Raw genomic sequence first — 20,639 nt, 5'->3', positions numbered from 1 at the left:
TGAACCTATTTCAATATTTATTCAGTATAAAGAATTATAGAAAAAGAATCGGCGACCTAATACAATTATTATAATGCATTTTAAAAGATGATCAAATATCGTCTTAACGGCGTCTAAAGTATGTAAGATACCCGTATAGGCTTCAGATCTTTGGTTTAACGTTTATTCGAATAGACACAGTTTACTCTATTTTTTGTAATAGTTTCCAAAGGGTCAATTTTGGAACTGATGTGTTATGTTCGGACACTGATTACACTGTTACAAGCTCTTTAGATTAACAGAATAGCCAAGTAGTAACGTACACGATCACAGCGCCCATTCCGATATTACAAGATTCATTTTTCCTGATACTCAAAGCAAATCTATTTTTTATGGAGTTTTGTATTTTGGTAATCACCTTTATCAGTTTTGTCCTTTGAATGAATATACTCCACACGATAATGTCATAAGTTTTGCATAAACACCAACGACTTGGGATACTTGTTTCCAGGAATCAGATCATGTATGTGTGACATAATCGCATGCGAAGACAATATTTGGGCAGTTAATGTTCTATTTCGAATACAGTATTAAGAATCATAAAATTGTCGACAACCTAGGATAATTATTATTGGCCATTTTAAAGTATGAAAATTTACCGTCTTAGCGGCCTCTAAAGTATGAAAACTCCCAGTATTAGCGCCGGTTTTTGGCTGAGCGTTTATTGTTAAGAAACCAGTTGATAATTTTAATTAACTATTTTAATGTAAGGGTTTCCAAGTGATCAAGTTTTGAGTTGATATGTAATATACGGACACTAGTAGATCTGTAACAAGCTCTTTGAATGAACAAATGAGTTATGTGAATCTGTACATGTACTCAACGCCTGTTACGCAATCGCCAATTTCAAGGTTACTCATATACTTGAATCAAATGAAGTCCCATGGGAATTTTACATTTTTTTCACACATTTATCGAACTCTGACTCTGACGATTCGGAATTTATTTTTATTTCCAGGAATCGGATGATATATGCGTTACATAATCGCATGGATATTAACATTTTAGGCAGATTACATTTCATCTGTAGTACAGTTAAAAGAATTATTAAAAATGTCAACAGCCTATTACTATTATTATTTACTGATATGCAGTACAGTTAAAAAAATTATTAAAAATGCCAACAGCCTATTACTATTATTATTGGGCATTTTAAAGTATGAAAATTTACCGTCTTAGCGGCGTCTATAGTATGAAAAGTCCCAGTATTAGCGCCGATGTTCGGTCCAACGTTTATTGTTAAAAGCCAGTTGATGATTCAAAAAGATTAACTTTTTTAATGTAAGAGTTTCCAAATGATCAAGTTTCGAATTGATAGGTAATGTCCGCATACTAATATTACCGCAAACATCTCTATTATTAAACAAACATATTATGCGAATACGTACATATACAAGGCGGCTATTCCGACATCGGATATTTCCAGGCTACTCCGGTGCTAATTCTTGAATGTTTTCTTTTTAGACGCCGCTAGGACGGACACGTTTCATGATGGCGAACAGACAACAAACAACATGACAATCGGCGAAATAAACATGGATGTTGCATGTAGATTTCAGCAAATTGACACTTACTCTTGATGAAAATTGTGTAAGCAATTTGGTGTGTCATGGCATCGTGACGTGTTTGTTGTGACTAAAAATCTAGTATTTGCCTTGTACATGTTTGAACATTCAGAATTCCATAAACATGGTCAATAGAGGGTTAGGATGTATACAGTCGTTCAGGGAACAAACAAATATTTAATGCAAAAAACATGACACTACAAATGAACCTATTTCAATATTTATTCAGTATAAAGAATTATAGAAAAAGAATCGGCGACCTAATACAATTATTATAATGCATTTTAAAAGATGATCAAATATCGTCTTAACGGCGTCTAAAGTATGTAAGATACCCGTATAGGCTTCAGATCTTTGGTTTAACGTTTATTCGAATAGACACAGTTTACTCTATTTTTTGTAATAGTTTCCAAAGGGTCAATTTTGGAACTGATGTGTTATGTTCGGACACTGATTACACTGTAACAAGCTCTTTAGATTAACAGAATAGCCAAGTAGTAACGTACACGATCACAGCGCCCATTCCGATATTACAAGATTCATTTTTCCTGATACTCAAAGCAAATCTATTTTTTATGGAGTTTTGTATTTTGGTAATCACCTTTATCAGTTTTGTCCTTTGAATGAATATACTCCACACGATAATGTCATAAGTTTTGCATAAACACCAACGACTTGGGATACTTGTTTCCAGGAATCAGATCATGTATGTGTGACATAATCGCATGCGAAGACAATATTTGGGCAGTTAATGTTCTATTTCGAATACAGTATTAAGAATCATAAAATTGTCGACAACCTAGGATAATTATTATTGGCCATTTTAAAGTATGAAAATTTACCGTCTTAGCGGCCTCTAAAGTATGAAAACTCCCAGTATTAGCGCCGGTTTTTGGCTGAGCGTTTATTGTTAAGAAACCAGTTGATAATTTTAATTAACTATTTTAATGTAAGGGTTTCCAAGTGATCAAGTTTTGAGTTGATATGTAATATACGGACACTAGTAGATCTGTAACAAGCTCTTTGAATGAAGAAATGAGTTATGTGAATCTGTACATGTACTCAACGCCTGTTACGCAATCGCCAATTTCAAGGTTACTCATATACTTGAATCAAATGAAGTCCCATGGGAATTTTACATTTTTTTCACACATTTATCAAACTCTGACTCTGACGATTCGGAATTTATTTTTATTTCCAGGAATCGGATGATATATGCGTTACATAATCGCATGGATATTAACATTTTAGGCAGATTACATTTCATCTGTAGTACAGTTAAAAGAATTATTAAAAATGTCAACAGCCTATAACTATTATTATTTACTGATATGTAGTACAGTTGAAAGAATTATTAAAAATGCCAACAGCCTATTACTATTATTATTGGGCATTTTAAAGTATGAAAATTTACCGTCTTAGCGGCGTCTATAGTATGAAAAGTCCCAGTATTAGCGCCGATGGTCGGTCCAACGTTTATTGTTAAAAGCCAGTTGATGATTCAAATAGATTAACTTTTTTAATGTAAGAGTTTCCAAATGATCAAGTTTCGAATTGATAGGTAATGTCCGCATACTAATATTACCGCAAACATCTCTATTATTAAACAAACATATTATGCGAATACGTACATATACAAGGCGGATATTCTGACATCGGATATTTCCAGGCTACTCCAGTGCTAATTCTTGAATGTTTTCTTTTTAGACGCCGCTAGGACGGACAAGTTTCATGATGGCGAACAGACAACAAACAACATGACAATCGGCGAAATAAACATGGATATTGCATGTAGCTTTCAGCAAATTGACACTTATTCTTGAAGAAAATTGTGTAAGCAATTTGGTGTGTCATGGCATCATGACGTGTTTGTTGTGACTAAAAATCTAGTATTTGCCTTGTACATGTTTGAACATTCAGAATTCCATAAACATGGTCAATAGAGGGTTAGGATGTATACAGTCGTTCAGGGAACAAACAAATATTTGATGCAGAAAACATGACACTACAAATGAACCTATTTTAATATTTATTCAGTATAAAGAATTATAGAAAATGAATCGGCGACCTAATACAATTATTATCATGCATTTTAAAAGATAAACAATTATCGTCTTAACAGCGACTAAAGTATGTAAGATACCCGTGTAGGCTCCAAGGGCTCGTAACATAAAGGGTACTTAAGTTTAAGACAGTGCTTAAGTAGGACTTATGTACATTCTTAGACTTAAGTCTGTAACTAGAAGAGTGCTTAGCTAGGACAATTTACCCAAAATTTAGGCGGCCGGTAGAGGTGATTTAAGTATGTCTTAGGTATTTTTTTCACACATTTAGAAGACTTATTGTTAAATATTTCAATTCAACATATGATTACAGAGTATTAATCACATTATGATATTTACACAGAATAAATATCATAATACACATCAATATAAAATTTTTGATTTGATTGATCTAAATATTAACAGTGGTAGTAATGACCTGTAACATTTTCCATAAACCAGTAGTATGCAAGTAGATTGCTAAATAGGTTGTAAACACGTAATGGTCGGTTTACAAGAGGTAACTGCATATATAAACTCGCGAAACTTGAGAAATTAAAAAAGGATGTTTGAAGACAGAAAAACCCTCAGCGATTTTAAAGACGACGATTGCCTCATTTCAAAATATCGACTTAAGGAAGAAATTATACCCAGAATATATGAATTGCCTTATTGGTGAGGTAAGATGTAGAACAAAAGATAAAAAGAAACCCACTATATAATTACATCAAGTTCTTACGGCCTCGCGATATTACCCAACAGGCATTCTTCAAAAACGACTAAAATAGTGAATATTCGTCAAAACAGAAGCAACAACAATAACCTGAATATATTGCCTGAGATCCATCGCTTTGAGTTATGTTTAACATTTTAGGTACAAACGTATATATACTCATGCCACCTTGAATGTTATGTATGTACATTTAAATCTACCCCCATGATGGCATCAAATATCACAGATGTCGTGCACGTGTATCTATAAAAGTATGATTTTATTACCAATACATTCAAATTCGACAAAAGAATTGAAAAATACTTTTATACTTTTTTAACATAAACATGACTTAGCTGAGACATTGCTAAGTTTGCTTTATGTTACGGTATAAGACATAATTAAGCAGGACTTATGTAGGTCCTAAAATTCCGTCTAAGTCCTACTTATGACCCTACTTAAGTCAAAATCTTAGCATGCTTTATGTTACGAGCCCCAGGGTAATTCAGGTGTAATGTCCGGACACTGATTACACTGAAACAAGCTCTTTAGTTTAACAGAATAGCCATGTAAATACGTACACGATCACGGCGCCCATTCCGATATTATAAGATTCATTTTTACTGATACTCAAAGCAAATCTATTTTTTATGGAGTTTTGTATTTTGGTAATCACCTTTATCAGTTTTGTCCTTTGTATGAATATACTCCACACGATAATGTCATAAGTTTTGCATAAACACTTGTTTCCAGGAATCAGATCATGTATGCGTGACATAATCACATGCGAAGACAATATTTGGGCAGTTTATGTTCTATTTTGAATACAGTATTAAGAATTATAAAAAAGTCGACAGCCAAGTATAATTATTATTGGCCATTTTAAAGTATGAAAATTTACCGTCTTAGCGGCCTCTAAAGTATGAAAACTCCCAGTATTAGCGCCGGTTTTTGGCTGAGCGTTTATTGTTATGAAACGAGTTGATAATTTTAATTAACTATTCTCATTTAAGGGTTTCCAAGTGATCAAGTTTCGAATTGATATGTAATATACGGCACTAGTAGATCTGTAACAAGCTCTTTGAATGAACAAATGAGTTATGTGAATCTGTACATGTACTCAACGCCTGTTACGCAATCGCCAATTTCAAGGTTACTCATATACTTGAATCAAATGAAGTCCCATGGGTATTTTACATTTTTTTCACATATTTATCAAACTCTGACTCTGACGATTCGGAATTTATTTTTATTTCCAGGAATCGGATGATATATGCGTTACATAATCGCATGGATATTAACATTTTTGGCAGATTACATTTCATCTGTAGTACAGTTAAAAGAATTATTAAAAATGTCAACAGCCTATTACTATTATTATTGGGCATTTTAAAGTATGAAAATTGCCGTCTTAGCGGCGTCTATAGTATGAAAAGTCCCAGTATTAGCGCCGATGTTCGGTCCAACGTTTATTGTTAAAAGCCAGTTGATGATTCAAATAGATTAACTTTTTAAATGTAAGAGTTTCCAAATGATCAAGTTACGAATTGATAGGTAATGTCCGCATACTGATATTACCGTAAACATCTTTATTATTAAACAAACATATTATGCAAATACGTACATGTACAAGGCGGCTATTCCGACATCGGATATTTCCTGGCTACTCCGCTGTTAATTCTTGAATGTTTTCTCTTTAGACGCCGTTAGGACGGACAGGTTTCATGATGGCGAACAGACAACAAACAACATGACAATCGGCGATATAAACATGGATGTTGCATGTAGATTTCAGCAAATTGACACTTATTCTTGAAGAAAATTGTGTAAGCAATTTGGTGAGTCATGGCATCGTGACGTGTTTGTTGTGACTAAAAATCTAGTATTTGCCTTGTACATGTTTGAACATTCAGAATTCCATAAACATTGTCAATAGAGGGTTAGGATGTATACAGTCGTTCAGGGAACAAACAAATATTTAATGCAAAAAAAACATGACACTACAAATGAACCTATTTCAATATTAATTCAGTATTAAGAATTATAGAAAATGAATCGGCGACCTAGTACTATTATTATCATGCATTTTAAAAGATGAACAATAATCGTCTTAACGGCGAATAAAGTATGTAAGATACCCGTATAGGCTCCAGATCTTTGGTTTGACATTTATTCGAATAAACACAGTTAACTCTATTTTTTGTAATAGTTTCCAAAGGGTCAATTTTAGAACTGATGTGTTATGTTCGGACACTGATTACACTGTAACAAGCTCTTTAGTTTAACAGAATAGCCATGTAAATACGTACACGATCACGGCGACCATTCCGATAGTATAAGATTCATTTTTTACTTATACTCAAAGCAAATCTATTCTTATTGGAGTTTTGTATTTTGGTTATCACCTTTATCAGTTTTTTCCTTTGAATGAATATACTCCACACGATAAAGTCATAAGTTTTGCATAAACACCACCGACTTGCGATACTTGTTTCCAGGAATCAGATCATGTATGCGTGACATAATCGCATGCGAAGACAATATTTGGGCAGTTAATGTTCTATTTTGAATACAGTATTAAGAATCATAAAAAAGGCGACAGCCTGGTATAATAATTATTGGCCATTTTGAAATATGAAAATTTACCGTCTTAACGGCCTCTAAAGTATGAAAACTCCCAGTATTAGCGCCGGTTTTTGGCTGAGCGTTTATTGTTATGAAACGAGTTGATAATTTTAATTAACTATTTTAATGTAAGGGTTTCCAAGTGATCATGTTTCGAATTGATATGTAATATACGGACACTAGTAGATCTGTAACAAGCTCTTTGAATGAACAAATAAGTTATGTGAATCTGTACATGTACTCAACGCCTGTTACGCAATCGCCAATTTCAAGGTTACTCATATACTTGAATCAAATGAAGTCCCATGGGAATTTTACATTTTATTCACACATTTATCAAACTCTGACTCTGACGATTCGGAATTTATTTTTATTTCCAGGAATCGGATCACATATCCGTTACATAATCGCATGGATATCAACATTTTAGGCAGATTACATTTCATCTGTAGTACAGTTAAAAAAGAATTATTTTAAAATGTCAACAGCCTATTACTATTATTATTGGGCATTTTAAAGTATGAAAATGTACCGTCTTAGCGGCTTCTATAGTTAAAAAAGTCCCAGTATTAGCGCCGATGTTCGGTCCAACGTTTATTGTTAAAAGCCAGTTGATGATTCAAATAGATTAACTTTTTAAATGTAAGAGTTTCCAAATGATCAAGTTTCGAATTGATAGGTAATGTCCGCATACTGATATTACCGTAAACATCTCTATTATTAAACAAACATACTATGCGAATACGTACATATACAAGGCGGCTATTCCGACATCGGATATTTCCAGTGCTAATTCTTGAATGTTTTCTCTTTAGACGCCACTACGACGGAAAAGTTTCACGATGGCGAACAGACAACAAACAACATGACAATCGGCGATATAAACATGGATGTTGCATGTAGATTTCAGCAAATTGACACTTATTCTTGAAGAAAATTGTGTAAGCAATTTGGTGTATCATGGCATCGTGACGTGTTTGTTGTGAATAAAAATCTGGTATTTGCCTTGTACATGTTTGAACATTCAGAATTCCATAAACATGGTCAATAGAGGGTTAGGATGTATACAATCGTTCAGGGAACAAACAAATATTTAATGAAAAAAAACATGACACTACAAATGAACCTATTTCAATATTAATTCAGTATTAAGAATTATAGAAAAAGAATCGGCGACCTAATACAATTATTATAATGCATTTTAAAAGATGAACAATTATCGTCTTAACGGCGTCTAAAGTATGTAATATACCCGTATATGCTCCAGATCTTTGGTTTAACGTTTATTCGATTCTTAAAGGCGTCTAAAGTATGAAAAGTCCCAGTATTAGCGCCAGTGTTTGGTCGAACGTTTATTGAAAAAAAGCCAGTTGATGATTTGAATTAGATTAACTATTTTTATGTAAAAGTTTCCAAAAGACCAAGTTTCGAATTGATAGGTAATGTACGCATACTAATATTACCGTAAACATATCTATTATGAAGCAAGCATTTTATGTATGATGGCGAACAGACAACAAACAACATGACAATCGGCGATATAAATATGGATGTTGCATGTAGATTTCAGCAATTGGCACTTATTCTTGAAGAAAATTGTGTAAGCAAATTGGTGTGTCATGGCATCGTGACGTGTTTGTTGTAACTGAAAATCTAGTATTTGCCTTGTACATGTTTGATCATTCAGAATTTCATAAACATGGTCAATAGAGGGTTAGGATGTCTACATATATTTATGTCTGGGGAAAACAAATATCTAATGCGTGAAACGTACCTGTATTTATATAAATTAATAAAATAACAGTAAATATATCTGATTTATTGTTGCTTTGTTTTTGTTTCGTGTTACTTTACGTCAGATGTGGAAGCACAATTTTTGTGCGCCAAGATACAGTTTTGTAACCTTTTGACCTGCCAACTTCATCAGGAATTGATTAGTATAAATAATTGATTAACGTTCATGGTTTAATACTTTATTTATGATTTACATACTACTTACTTTATTAATAATATTAATATTAATAAACTTTAAAACCAATTTTTAATTTATGGTCATTAATAATACTGTTAGCAGTTCTAAAAGTAAATTAAAAAAATTAAAATCATACTTATATACATACTTAATCTTTTAAGGCAATAAAAAAGCGACAATTTCAAATGCGAATTATGTTACTGATTAAATGCAAGAAATAAGATAAATCTTTGTTTTCTTATTCGGATATTTGTACATATTTTATCTTATTAAATGATGAATCTCTGTCAGTATTTAACATATTAATAGTTTTTATTATTTACTTATTATTTAATATTATTTAAAATGGGTTATGCATATGAATTCAATTTATTTTATTTTTGAGGTTTGTATCATTGTATTATTCTTGCTATCAAAACATGTTTATTGTTATGGTTATAAAAAGATTCATAAAGTTTTACACGTTTATTTCATGTTTCATATTTGTAAAATCATTTAAGGGCTATAAAAACATTGGATTTTTATTATGGGTTGGCTTTCAAACAACTTTTTATTTTTCTAAAATACTGATTTTTATATATCACATATGTTGCCATTATTGTCATTTCAAATATAAGAATTTTGACCGTCATAATAATGTATTGTTATAAGTACCGGTACTTCTATAGTTTTTGCACATTTAACACATATGTATAAATACATATTTATATTTTTTCTGACTTTATTAGGTAATGGAACTGTAGCATTATAGTAAAAATTCACCGTAAATCACTAATACATTAATTTGAATTATTAAAGTACTCTCAGTACTTGAATTATGTCAAAACGAAAGACAACTCTTCTACAATCTACGTAGAACTATTTGTTTTTGTTTTCCTTACATTTTCCACGCCTTTAATATTTTTTTGCGATCCTGTTATACTAAAACTGGTCATGCTCTTAACAGTTTTATTCAAAGTATAAATCCATAAAACATATTTGTGAAATAAAATACTATTAATTTAGCCTTAGCAACACTACCTAAGTGCACTTCAAATCAACACTCCTTCACACGTTCAAAACAAATATTCTTCGATAAGTATTACTAAATAAAGATAGAGAAAATAAATAAAATAACTAATATGCCACGTCTTTCTCTATTTCTAATCGTTTTCTTCCAAAATAAAATACATTAAACATTGTGTTATTTATTTAAAAATAGCAAATTATAGCACATAAGACTAGAACAGTTTTCCCCCTTAATAGCCTGTAAGACTGATCAAATGGAAAAAAATATTGCAGGCGGTTTTTTAAAACTACTTCACCCGCATTGCAGGAGGGTCAAAATATATATGTTCAATATTTTCCGTATCTTCGCTTTATAACCGCTGTTATTCATTAAGAACGCTTTTATATACCGGCTCTACATATCTAAAGTCCAAATTGTGCAAAAAATAATTGTAAAGAGTCTTTTCCAGTTACCCGCCTGCAAGACGGTGTTTTTACATAGTCTGGCGCTAAGGTGGGAACCGTAGTTATATATATATATATATATATATATATATATATATATATATATATATATATATATATATATATATATATATATATATATATATATATATACAGTAAAACACGCTTATAACGAAGTCCCAGGGAAAGGCAATTTAACTTCGTTATAAGCGTAATTCGTTATAACCGTCAAGTTTACAACATGAAATAGAGACTCGGTGAATGAAATTCGCTTCGCTGTAAGCGTCAATTCATTATAAGCGTGTTCGCTATAACCGTGTTTTACTGTATATATATATATATATATATATACCACTCCTACCTCTTAGGTAGTTATTGTCCAGGAAATAGGTATTTTATAATACAATTAAATCAGGAGTACACGAGACTACATATCTTCCGCATGCAAAAAAACTATAAAGTATGTCTCTATAGAGACATACTTTTTTTTAAACATTTATGACTAATTGATACATACCAATTCTTTGTTTTGTTTGATGCACTTTAGATGCTTCTTCATTTTTTTATACTCTTCTTCATCAAATTTATATCCAAATAAAAGTCTGAACTTCTCTTGAATTACATTTTCTTTGCATCTAAAACCATAATAATGAAATTATTTCTATTTTGAAACGAGTAATTGCTTTTGTCGTTTACAAATGTTGTTTTTTCTAATTGCATAAATGTAATAAATTCATTGTTGTATGAGAAACTTGTATTTTCTTTATTGATTATTTCTTCATTAGTATGCGAAGCAATATACTTGTTTAAGTAGTCCAGAACCAAATCCGCAGCTTTTCCCGATCCTTTCATGATGATGACGGGAAGTTGTTTTTCCAATGCTTCTGATATGTGCGAGATTGTCTGAATGTCCCCCTCACATACGATGATCGCAGTAGGAACAGGTATTTCTGTAACCATAGCTCAAAATACCATTACTGACGTAATGTATATTTTCAACTTTAAACTTTTGTGAGTACTGAAGTTGAATTTTTTACTGATTGATTTTTGAAAACGAATACTTTTAAAATCGTTTCTCTATTAATTTCTACGAAAAAAGTGAGAATACCAATTTTCTATTTTACCCTACCTCTAGTAATATGACTATACATTTATGCCATATCATGCATCAATGCAAGCTTAAAGTTTTCACATCTGATTGCTTTTATTAAAAGCGTTTTTGTTTCATTATTCGTTCATTTGTTTTAAATTGAAACCACATTGCGGCCCAATCCTACACCAGAGACCATACTAATACAATACAAACTCAAGCATACCGAATACCATGTCTGGGCCAAAGTAGGAAATGTTTTGTTGAGAAACAAATGTTTCAAATCGCAGAAAAGAAGGATCATCTTTCATGTTTTGAAATGGCATCTCTGCATTCAATAACAAATTTTCTCCCTGCAAAAAAAATAATTGGTAATTGGTCAATGTCTCTTAGATTTTGTGTTACTCTCAGTCTACCACCACCCCCCCCCCTAAAATGCGGTATTATGAAATATAACTTCTCGCAGATTTATATAATTTACATAGCTAATTGCGTAAAGGAACCAACTAAACAGTAACTTTCTCTTAACTAGTTCATTCATTTCAAATTACACTGAAATTACCCTTTTCGAGATGTATGTACGTATTATATATATATATATATATATATATATATATATATATATATATATATATATATATATATATATATATATATTATAGCATTGAATCATGATTTTTTGAAGTATACACTCTCATAACTGCCGCGGTGTGTGCATACAAATTGAGTAACGCGCGTTAGCGCGTTATGAAAATTTGTATGCACACACCGCGGCAGTTATGAGAGTGTATACTTCAAAAAATCATGATTTAATGCTTATATTTACATTTTTTAACTTCTTGCCTTGTCTGCAAATGTGAACTATACCTTAAAATTCCGATCTTATCCTAAGGGTAAGTTAATATTAATGGAAGAGCCACAGTAACAGCCACGAGCGTGCACTTTGATTTTCGCTTGTGACGTTGCAGTTTACAGCGTTCAACGTTTGTGACGTCATAATAAAACTCGTCAATTTGACCTTTGACTACTTGTTGCATTTAGAGGCATTTGAAGATCACAGAATTTAATGGAAAAACACAGTAGAATGTAAATATATATATATATATATATATATATATATATATATATATATATATATATATATATATATATATATATATATATATATAAATATATATATATATATATATTATATATACACTATACACACACACACACACACATATGTAACTATATCAGTATCATGAAAAGTTAACGCACCTCTTTGTTAGTTGTATTAATGAGTTTGATGCGTCGCGATCGATTAGGATTAGACTCAGACTCTTCTTTTCCTTTTATCCAGCATTCCATCGAATCGTAGTCTTCGTAAGCTTCTTTGACGACTTTGGAAACTCCACCATTACAACCACGGAACAGGATCCAGGTTTCTGCACGATGAATGTTAATGTAATTTTAGAATAATAGACTATAATTTGAAGTTGAGCGGTATTATTTTATTTTACGCCAGTGGTGTCATTTATTGGAGGTCGCCTGGGCTCCAAAAATTTGGTCATAAATTTGAATGAAAAATTTCATACGTTTTGATCTGTATCTTTTATCAGTTGATAATTAAGGTGGTATGGGACACTTCTATGTTGTGGCGTATTGTTTTTTTTTTTTTAAAAAAAACCCAATAAAATGATATGTAATTATATAATTAGTTTCTTTCCAAGTATTGTCACCAAGCAGCATAGCGCAGTCGGTTTGTTGGTTTATGTGCTATTTACTATTTTAACCTCTCAAGATATTTTCAAAAGCTATTTTTATAAAATATTTGCAAAATTTAAAAATTCTAAACCTGTAAAAGCTTTTCTTTTATTATATACCTTAATCCAAATTAATTTAGACGGATGTTCCACCTTAACGCATTTTTATTAGAAATCAAGAAAAAGGACTGACCCCTTAAATTAATGGTCAAGAGACTCGTAAAGTTTACTACAACTAAGTTAAAAATTATAAAGATTTTGTAATGCATTATATAAGGAAGGTTGTTGATCGTAACAATTTACGTTTGACAATTTCATTGCCACATTCATTATTTACGCAATGAGGGTTATATTCATTATCTAAAAATGGGAGGTAATTTTGAAATTGTATATATTATTTAAGGAATCATTTAAACCAGGAATCGCACGAAAGAAAAACTTGTTACTCGTAACGAGATCGTATCTAGTTATTAATTTTTTCCCAAATTTTGTGCATTTGATTACTCAAAAAGTTTTGGATTGATTTCAACATTTTTTTTTTACAGATGATGAGAACTGATCTGAAATTAATGTTTTTAAAACTTTTGTTCTTGTCATTTCCAGTCCCGATTTACCACCGATTTTGTAATTCTTACGACCCATTTCGTGCAGATGTGATCTAAAACACTATGAGAAATACTATTTAATTTTCAGGATAGGTACAGACCATAATTTAAAAGATTTTATTATTATGTTGTTTTACGCCAGTGTCACCATTTTTTGAAGCTTGCCAAAGCACAAAAATTTTGGAATCAATTTGTTTATACGTTTTGATCTCAATCTTTTAACCAATTGATATTGATATTTTGTTAAGATAGATATATATATATATATATATATATATATATATATATATATATATATATATATATATATATATATATATATATATATATATAGGTAGAAAATCAGAAGTTCTTACCAACAAAATCAAGATAAACGGACTGGCTCCTTTTATTTGGGTCCAAGAAACTCTTACAGTTTATTACATATAATTTAAAAACGATCAAGATTTTGTAATGCATTATATAAGCAAAGTTGTTGATCGTAACAATGACTATCAGTAAAAATCCTGTCACGCCCTTTAATTACGTAATTAGGGATCATTAGGGATATATCTAAAGAAGGAGATTTATTTTGTAAAGCATTGTAGAAGAGAAAATGTATGCATTGATATTATTAATCAATTCCACTCATCAGAACACCAATGTCCACCCCCATGACGGATTAATAGGGCTGACCCCTAAATATTCAATCATTTGTTTTTCAAAAATCAACAAAATTTAAACAAAAATAATTTTTTAAGTATTCTTTAGACATTTCCTGTGAAACCAAGAAAATAGGACTGGCACCTTTAATAAGGGACCAAGAGACTCGTTTAGTCCCTACGGACTTACTTAAAGTGAACGTTAAGTGCAATGTAAAAATGCCCCGACTTTATTTCGATATCTCTTTCGTTTCCTATCGTCGGCTTGGTTTTCGGGTAGTTGTTATTCTTACTTGCATTATTCTGTTTTGCTAATCATTATGTTAAGAAGCATTATTTATTGCTAAATGTAGCCGATGAAATACCCCTGGTAAATAGACGATGTAAAAATACACGCAATAAATGAAATTCAGGTAAAAATGAATTTAAGTTTAGGAATATTCTTTCTATGATTTGATTTTGTGCACTTGTTAGTAAACACATATCACATCTTACACGTCATCACTTCTCTTACCTAAAATAACATCGTGTTTAATACCAAAATATGTTTGCAAGAATTAATTTTATTTCTATTCTGAGAATTGTTGGGATTTTTCTCTAGCTATAATTTTAGTTTAATTTTAATTACAGTGATAAAAAATATCCGATCATCAACCATTGAAAGTTAAAAGTGTTAAATATAATAATTTTTCTAGTAAACAAGAGGCCAATGGGGCCACATCGCTCACCTAAGCAACAATGGGCGTTCAAAAGATATTGTGCTATATGGTCCCTCGGTAGAATAACAAAAAATAAATAGTGTAAAGTATTCGAATTTTACACTTATTTTTGCATACATGTAATCTTTGACATTGTACCTTCATGAAATACTATTTTTTATCAGAATAAGAACATCCTACGCAAGATATAAAACTAAACATTTGGTAGGGGTACACTGTTGAGTTGTTAACCTCCAATCCAATTCCCTATATTTTTGTTCTCCCCCCCCCCCCCCGCTCCCACTTTGTAAAGCGATCAAAATATATGAGAGCATATAGGTACATTTTTTTCATCAACTACTTACTAGTTATTGTATTTTTTTTTAAATTTAATAGTTATTGTTTTTTATTTAAAAAATCCTACATGTATAGATGTGAAGAAGAAAATTGTACCTCAATGTGCTCAATTCCGCAAATTAAAAACATTCAAAAATGTTATTTGTCTTCTCTATTATAATTAAATGACTGTTATTAACTTCGCGTACAAACCAGAATAATATCCGCTGTGATATGTTCTTAGGAATAGCGATATTTACTTTATCCCCGCAACAGAAATGTGTCAGAACTATGGAAACTGTTTTAAAGATGTCGTTTTTATTTACTCGTGTCTGAAAAACTATCAACATTGATGTAGATTTCACATTATTTAAAGAGGGGGCCCAGAGAGTAGGTATATACAGAATATCATTCTTTTATATTGCTTGTACAAGTATTTAAAACATACTCTAATTCATATAGAATTTCTAATGTGTAACCAAAATTTCAGCGTCAATCGTACAATTATAAGCAAGATACAAAGCTCACAGTTCGCCTAGGTTTGAGTCATATTTTGTTTACATGAGTTTATTACATTCAGCGTAAGATTTTTAACTTGGTATTTCCTATTCAGCATTTAAAATGGAAAAAAAAATGGCCTAAGATTTTCAATTCTTTTATTCACTCAAGACCAGTTCGCTGGTATTTTAGGTTCAAAATCAGTTAATACAAATGTACACAAACACAGTCAAGGATCACATGTACAGTAGGAGTAATAACGACGAAAAAAGGTTAAGTTTACAATACAATACGTTGTTAAAGTTGGTTTCTGGAAGAACAGACTTTGACAATTTTCTTAAAAAATATTGACAATTTTTTAACTTTTTTAATCTTTAGTTTTAACATGTGTGAACAAACATAGAATTGTGAGCAAATCTCTGTATCTTACTTATAATTCGAAGCTTAACACTCAAATACGGTAAGTAAATAGAAATTGTAAACAATTAAACACAAGAAACATGCACAATAACAAACAAAGAACGCAATTTTTTGGGGAATGAATCATATATATACATGTATATACCTACATATTTCCGTCAGCGATATCAATCTCTATTTAAACTGAATAAACTCGAGAAAATGCCGAGCATCTCACCAAAACCTATTGCATTAATTTACCATTACGCAAAAGATAATGCCGAATTATCGATAGAATGAATTGCATTTCAGTACTTTTTTGATACATTAGATTTTGCCTAATTTGCGCAGATTAACAGTTAACTGTTTGATTTACCGAAGTCTCTGTTTGATTTGATACGTCAAAATCACGAAATACAGCTGCATGTTTTATGAACGGTTTGCGCGCTTTATTAATGAGGTAGGCGTGGCCTGAACGCTTTGATTTTTCTCGATATAATTTTGTTTAGTTTTTGCCAGATCTACTTCAGCAAGAAGGTAATTATGACAAGAACTTTTCTTTTTTTTATATGATACTATTTCAAAATTATTTAAATCGATCTATTTAAAATCAGAACGTCCATCCGTTCCCCTTTTTTTTGATACGTTGCGTGAACCGTGTACTCAGTGACAACCGGGAAACGGGGGTAATTTTGATTTTAAGGAGTCTGTTATTATTAGTATTTAATTTAGATTAATGTAATCATTAAGATAGATTAAAAAAAACTTTAATCGGATAAATTTGTGTTAACTCAGTGAGCTGTCGATAATTTTACAAAGCATCTAAAGTTTTTATTTCTATACATGTACTTGAGTTGAATCTCATTAAATACTTCTAATCCATTTAAAATTGCTATGATAAATTGCCCCGACTTTATTCCGATATTTTTTTTTTATTTTCCTTTATCGTTGTCTTGATTCTCGGCTAGTTGATATAATTATTCATAATTCGTATGATCATTCTTTATTGCGTACTACTGTAGTACTATTGCCGTTCGCCGATTGCTCTAGTGAATAGACGATGTAAAATTAATAATAAGATAAACAATGATTTTCAAATAAGAAATCTTGAAATCAACTGTTATATAGTTTTTTGACACGAATTTTTATTCATTTAAATATTGATTCTATGATTTTTTGCACTTATCTGTATACATAGATCACACCTACATCTAACCCGTCATCGCCTCTCTTATCTGAAATAAGATCGCGTGTATAGTCAAAATATGACTAAAGTTTTTGTTTTTCCGTTAAACTATACATGTTCATGTAACATATTTCATACGATATGTACACAACTGGATATACACAACAAGTCAATAACTTTTATTTATATAATGGCGATATTTATCATTCTATTGAACAAGTGCCCGCTCTTCACTCTATGCATCCGATTTAGCTGACGTTTTACAAATGCTGACTAACCTGTTTATATTTTATTTACCTTTTTACACACATACTTGTTGTAAACAGGACACGAAAAAATACCCGGTAATCAACAAATAAATGTTAAGAGTGATAAATATATAAGAATTTATCTAGTAACAAAAATAATACGACAGCGAGGGAAAACGACTCTGATCGCCAGTACATGAATTATAATCATGAAATCGGAGAGAAATTATTGTTTAATAATTAAAAATAGGAACACTCTTTTCAATAGGGATTTAAGAAAACATAAAACAAAAACGTTTCATTCGATAATTTTCTTCTAGCCATATAGGAGGAGCCAAATAGCATGCGGCGCATGGCGTGATCTGTACTGTTATACTTAAACTGATTGACAGGCGAAGCACGTGGAGTCCTGAGATAAAATCCCGCTCAAATGACCAACTATAGAAACCTAAAGCGAAATAATAAAGTTCAGTGATAAAACTTTAATTTAAGTATCATAATCAACACACAAGTTTCTCTCTCTCTCTCTCTCTCTCTCTCTCTCTCTCTCTCTCTCTCTCTCTCTCTCTCTCTGAGAGGGTGTATGTGATTGTGTGCAAACCATTTGGAATTATTAAATTATTATTAGTATGAATTGAATTCATTTATTTTAGATTCATGGTTTTCACAACGATTTCAACACAATGACTAAACGTTTGTACAGTGGACGATGTACAATCATATAGATTAATCTCGACGGTTAAAATTTCGACGCTATTTCACATCACACATACAAGATTGAAAATAAATTTTAAAAGAGCTGTGTTTGTGTTTACATGTACTTGTTATCTCATTCAACTATTTATGATGTAATTAATCCTTTGTTGGTACATTAATGTACCCTGTATATGATATTTTAATTGCAAGTTAATATGTGAAAATCCCGCATGTATAGAGTCGCTGAATTGTTCCACGGATCAACGCGCCGATCGTCTTACATGTACATGTACGTGTAGTTGTTTGTGTCCATTTCTACAGACAGTTCTTTTGTTTTTTAGAGATTAAGAAAAGCCATGAAACTAACAAAGTAGAAGTAAGATATATTCAGACTATACACACGACAGATTGTGATGAGTAACCTAACAGGTGTACGTGGAAAGGTGTGAATACCGGCATCTCGTGTACACCTGTTTAGCGTCCAGTTATACAGAGTTAGTTGTAAAGTACAATAACTGCAAAAAACCAAAGAAAGACAATAACACATGTTGTGTATAGAACCAAAGATCAGCTTCTGTACACGTGTTTCGCACGAGTGATTTTTTTTTCATGTGGAATCACGACGCCATTACCAGCTATGCGGGAAATAAAGTTGAAATTTTTTTTATGGAATGCGTGTACTTTTTTCCGTTCAATGCTTGCATTTAATTTATTAAGATTTTGTACATGTATTTATTTATAATTTATCATACATGTATGAGTGAATTCTGTTTATTAATTTGTAAATAAATAGCTCAAGAACAAATCACTCGAGTCACCGGTAATATATGGTTGTCATTTACATTTTCTGGATCTGCGTAACTTAAGTCGACATTTTTTTTAATTTAAAAAGGATATAAAATTACATATATTTCAACCCTTGTTTAGCCATAGTCTATATATATTTCTAAACGTACGCTACTTTTTTAACGTTTCGGGTAACGATCTCTCTCTCTCTCTCTCTCTCTCTCTCTCTCTCTCTCTCTCTCTCCTGACAATCACTTACAGCTATGTAAAGTCCAGTATGTACCCAATGTTTCAAACATTTCATAAAAATAATCAAAATAGACATCAGTATAATCACGAATTGTGTGAACGTTAGTAGTTTACAATGTTTAAGAAATCGGCGATGCAAGTTTTGTCGAAAAACAAAGAAATGATTACGGTCTAAGAAAGGAAATATTTTTGTTACTGTTTTAATAAGAATAACAGTTTTAAATCTTAGTAGGTGTTATCTAATCCCGTATAAAAAATATAGCAAAATATTGAACTTATCTGGTCAGCGATAATCTCCGTCCTTATTCATCGAAAGACATTAGGTCAATAAGCCGTATATCGAAGTTGCACGCTTATTGCACGGTACGGTACGCTTTTTCGTCTGTCTGGAGGCGGGTCTTTCATAAATTTTCTTGCACGCTTTGTGATCGGTACGGTTCGCTTTGAGAACGGTACGGTTCGTTTTGTGAACGGTACGGTACGCTTTGTGAACGGTATGTTTCGTTTTGTGAACTGTACGGTTCGTTTCTTGCACTGAACGGTACGGTTCGTTTAAGAGGTGTAGTAGCATGTTTCAGGGTCTGTAAATAATGAAAACGAAACGAAAATCAGAACAAGCTAACACCAACGTCATGTGTGAAAACTGTCAACGCATTGAAATATTTAGCCTCAATTTACTTCACCATGAAAATCGGCACCAATATATTTTGCATGTTTCAACAATTTCCCTTCATACGCAAACTGTTGCACAACAAGCAAATTTATCAGTCAGATCGATCCTTTTTCGTATAATGTCATGGCTGCTTTAAACAAAGAACCTCGTTTTAGAAGTATGGAATACGAGTCTTTGTAAAATGGTATGCAAACCCGGGCCGTGGCAAAAAAAAGCTGGGGCAGATCGGCAATCGTCAATTCCAAATACGCATTATTTTGCAGCAATATTTACAGCGAATACAAATATACTGGTCCATCAAATATCCAGAAATTTTAATGAGATTGGCAGATTAATAACTGCCAATATTTTGTTTTGCACAGGCCAAGTCTTGCCTACCTAT

The 20,639-nt window shown here is 31.6% G+C and overlaps 1 protein-coding gene across 1 annotated transcript in view; it reads right to left on the bottom strand.

Annotated features, from left to right (window-relative positions):
- Positions 1-20,639, bottom strand: part of LOC128173862 (transient receptor potential cation channel subfamily M member 2-like) — a 409,575-nt gene that overhangs the window by 299,412 nt on the left and 89,524 nt on the right. The window contains exons 18-21 of the mRNA XM_052839546.1: positions 12,758-12,924; positions 11,724-11,850; positions 11,210-11,357; positions 10,925-11,042 (exon numbers count right to left, since the gene is read on the bottom strand). Coding sequence (XP_052695506.1) covers positions 10,925-11,042; positions 11,210-11,357; positions 11,724-11,850; positions 12,758-12,924 — 560 coding nt within the window. The remainder of the gene's footprint in view (positions 1-10,924; positions 11,043-11,209; positions 11,358-11,723; positions 11,851-12,757; positions 12,925-20,639) is intronic.

Source organism: Crassostrea angulata, chromosome 2 (assembly GCF_025612915.1).
Source record: "Crassostrea angulata isolate pt1a10 chromosome 2, ASM2561291v2, whole genome shotgun sequence".
Lineage (NCBI taxonomy): Eukaryota > Metazoa > Mollusca > Bivalvia > Ostreida > Ostreidae > Magallana > Magallana angulata.
The sequence above is the reverse complement of the archived record's forward strand: the minus strand, read 5'-3'. Positions and strand labels throughout refer to the sequence as shown.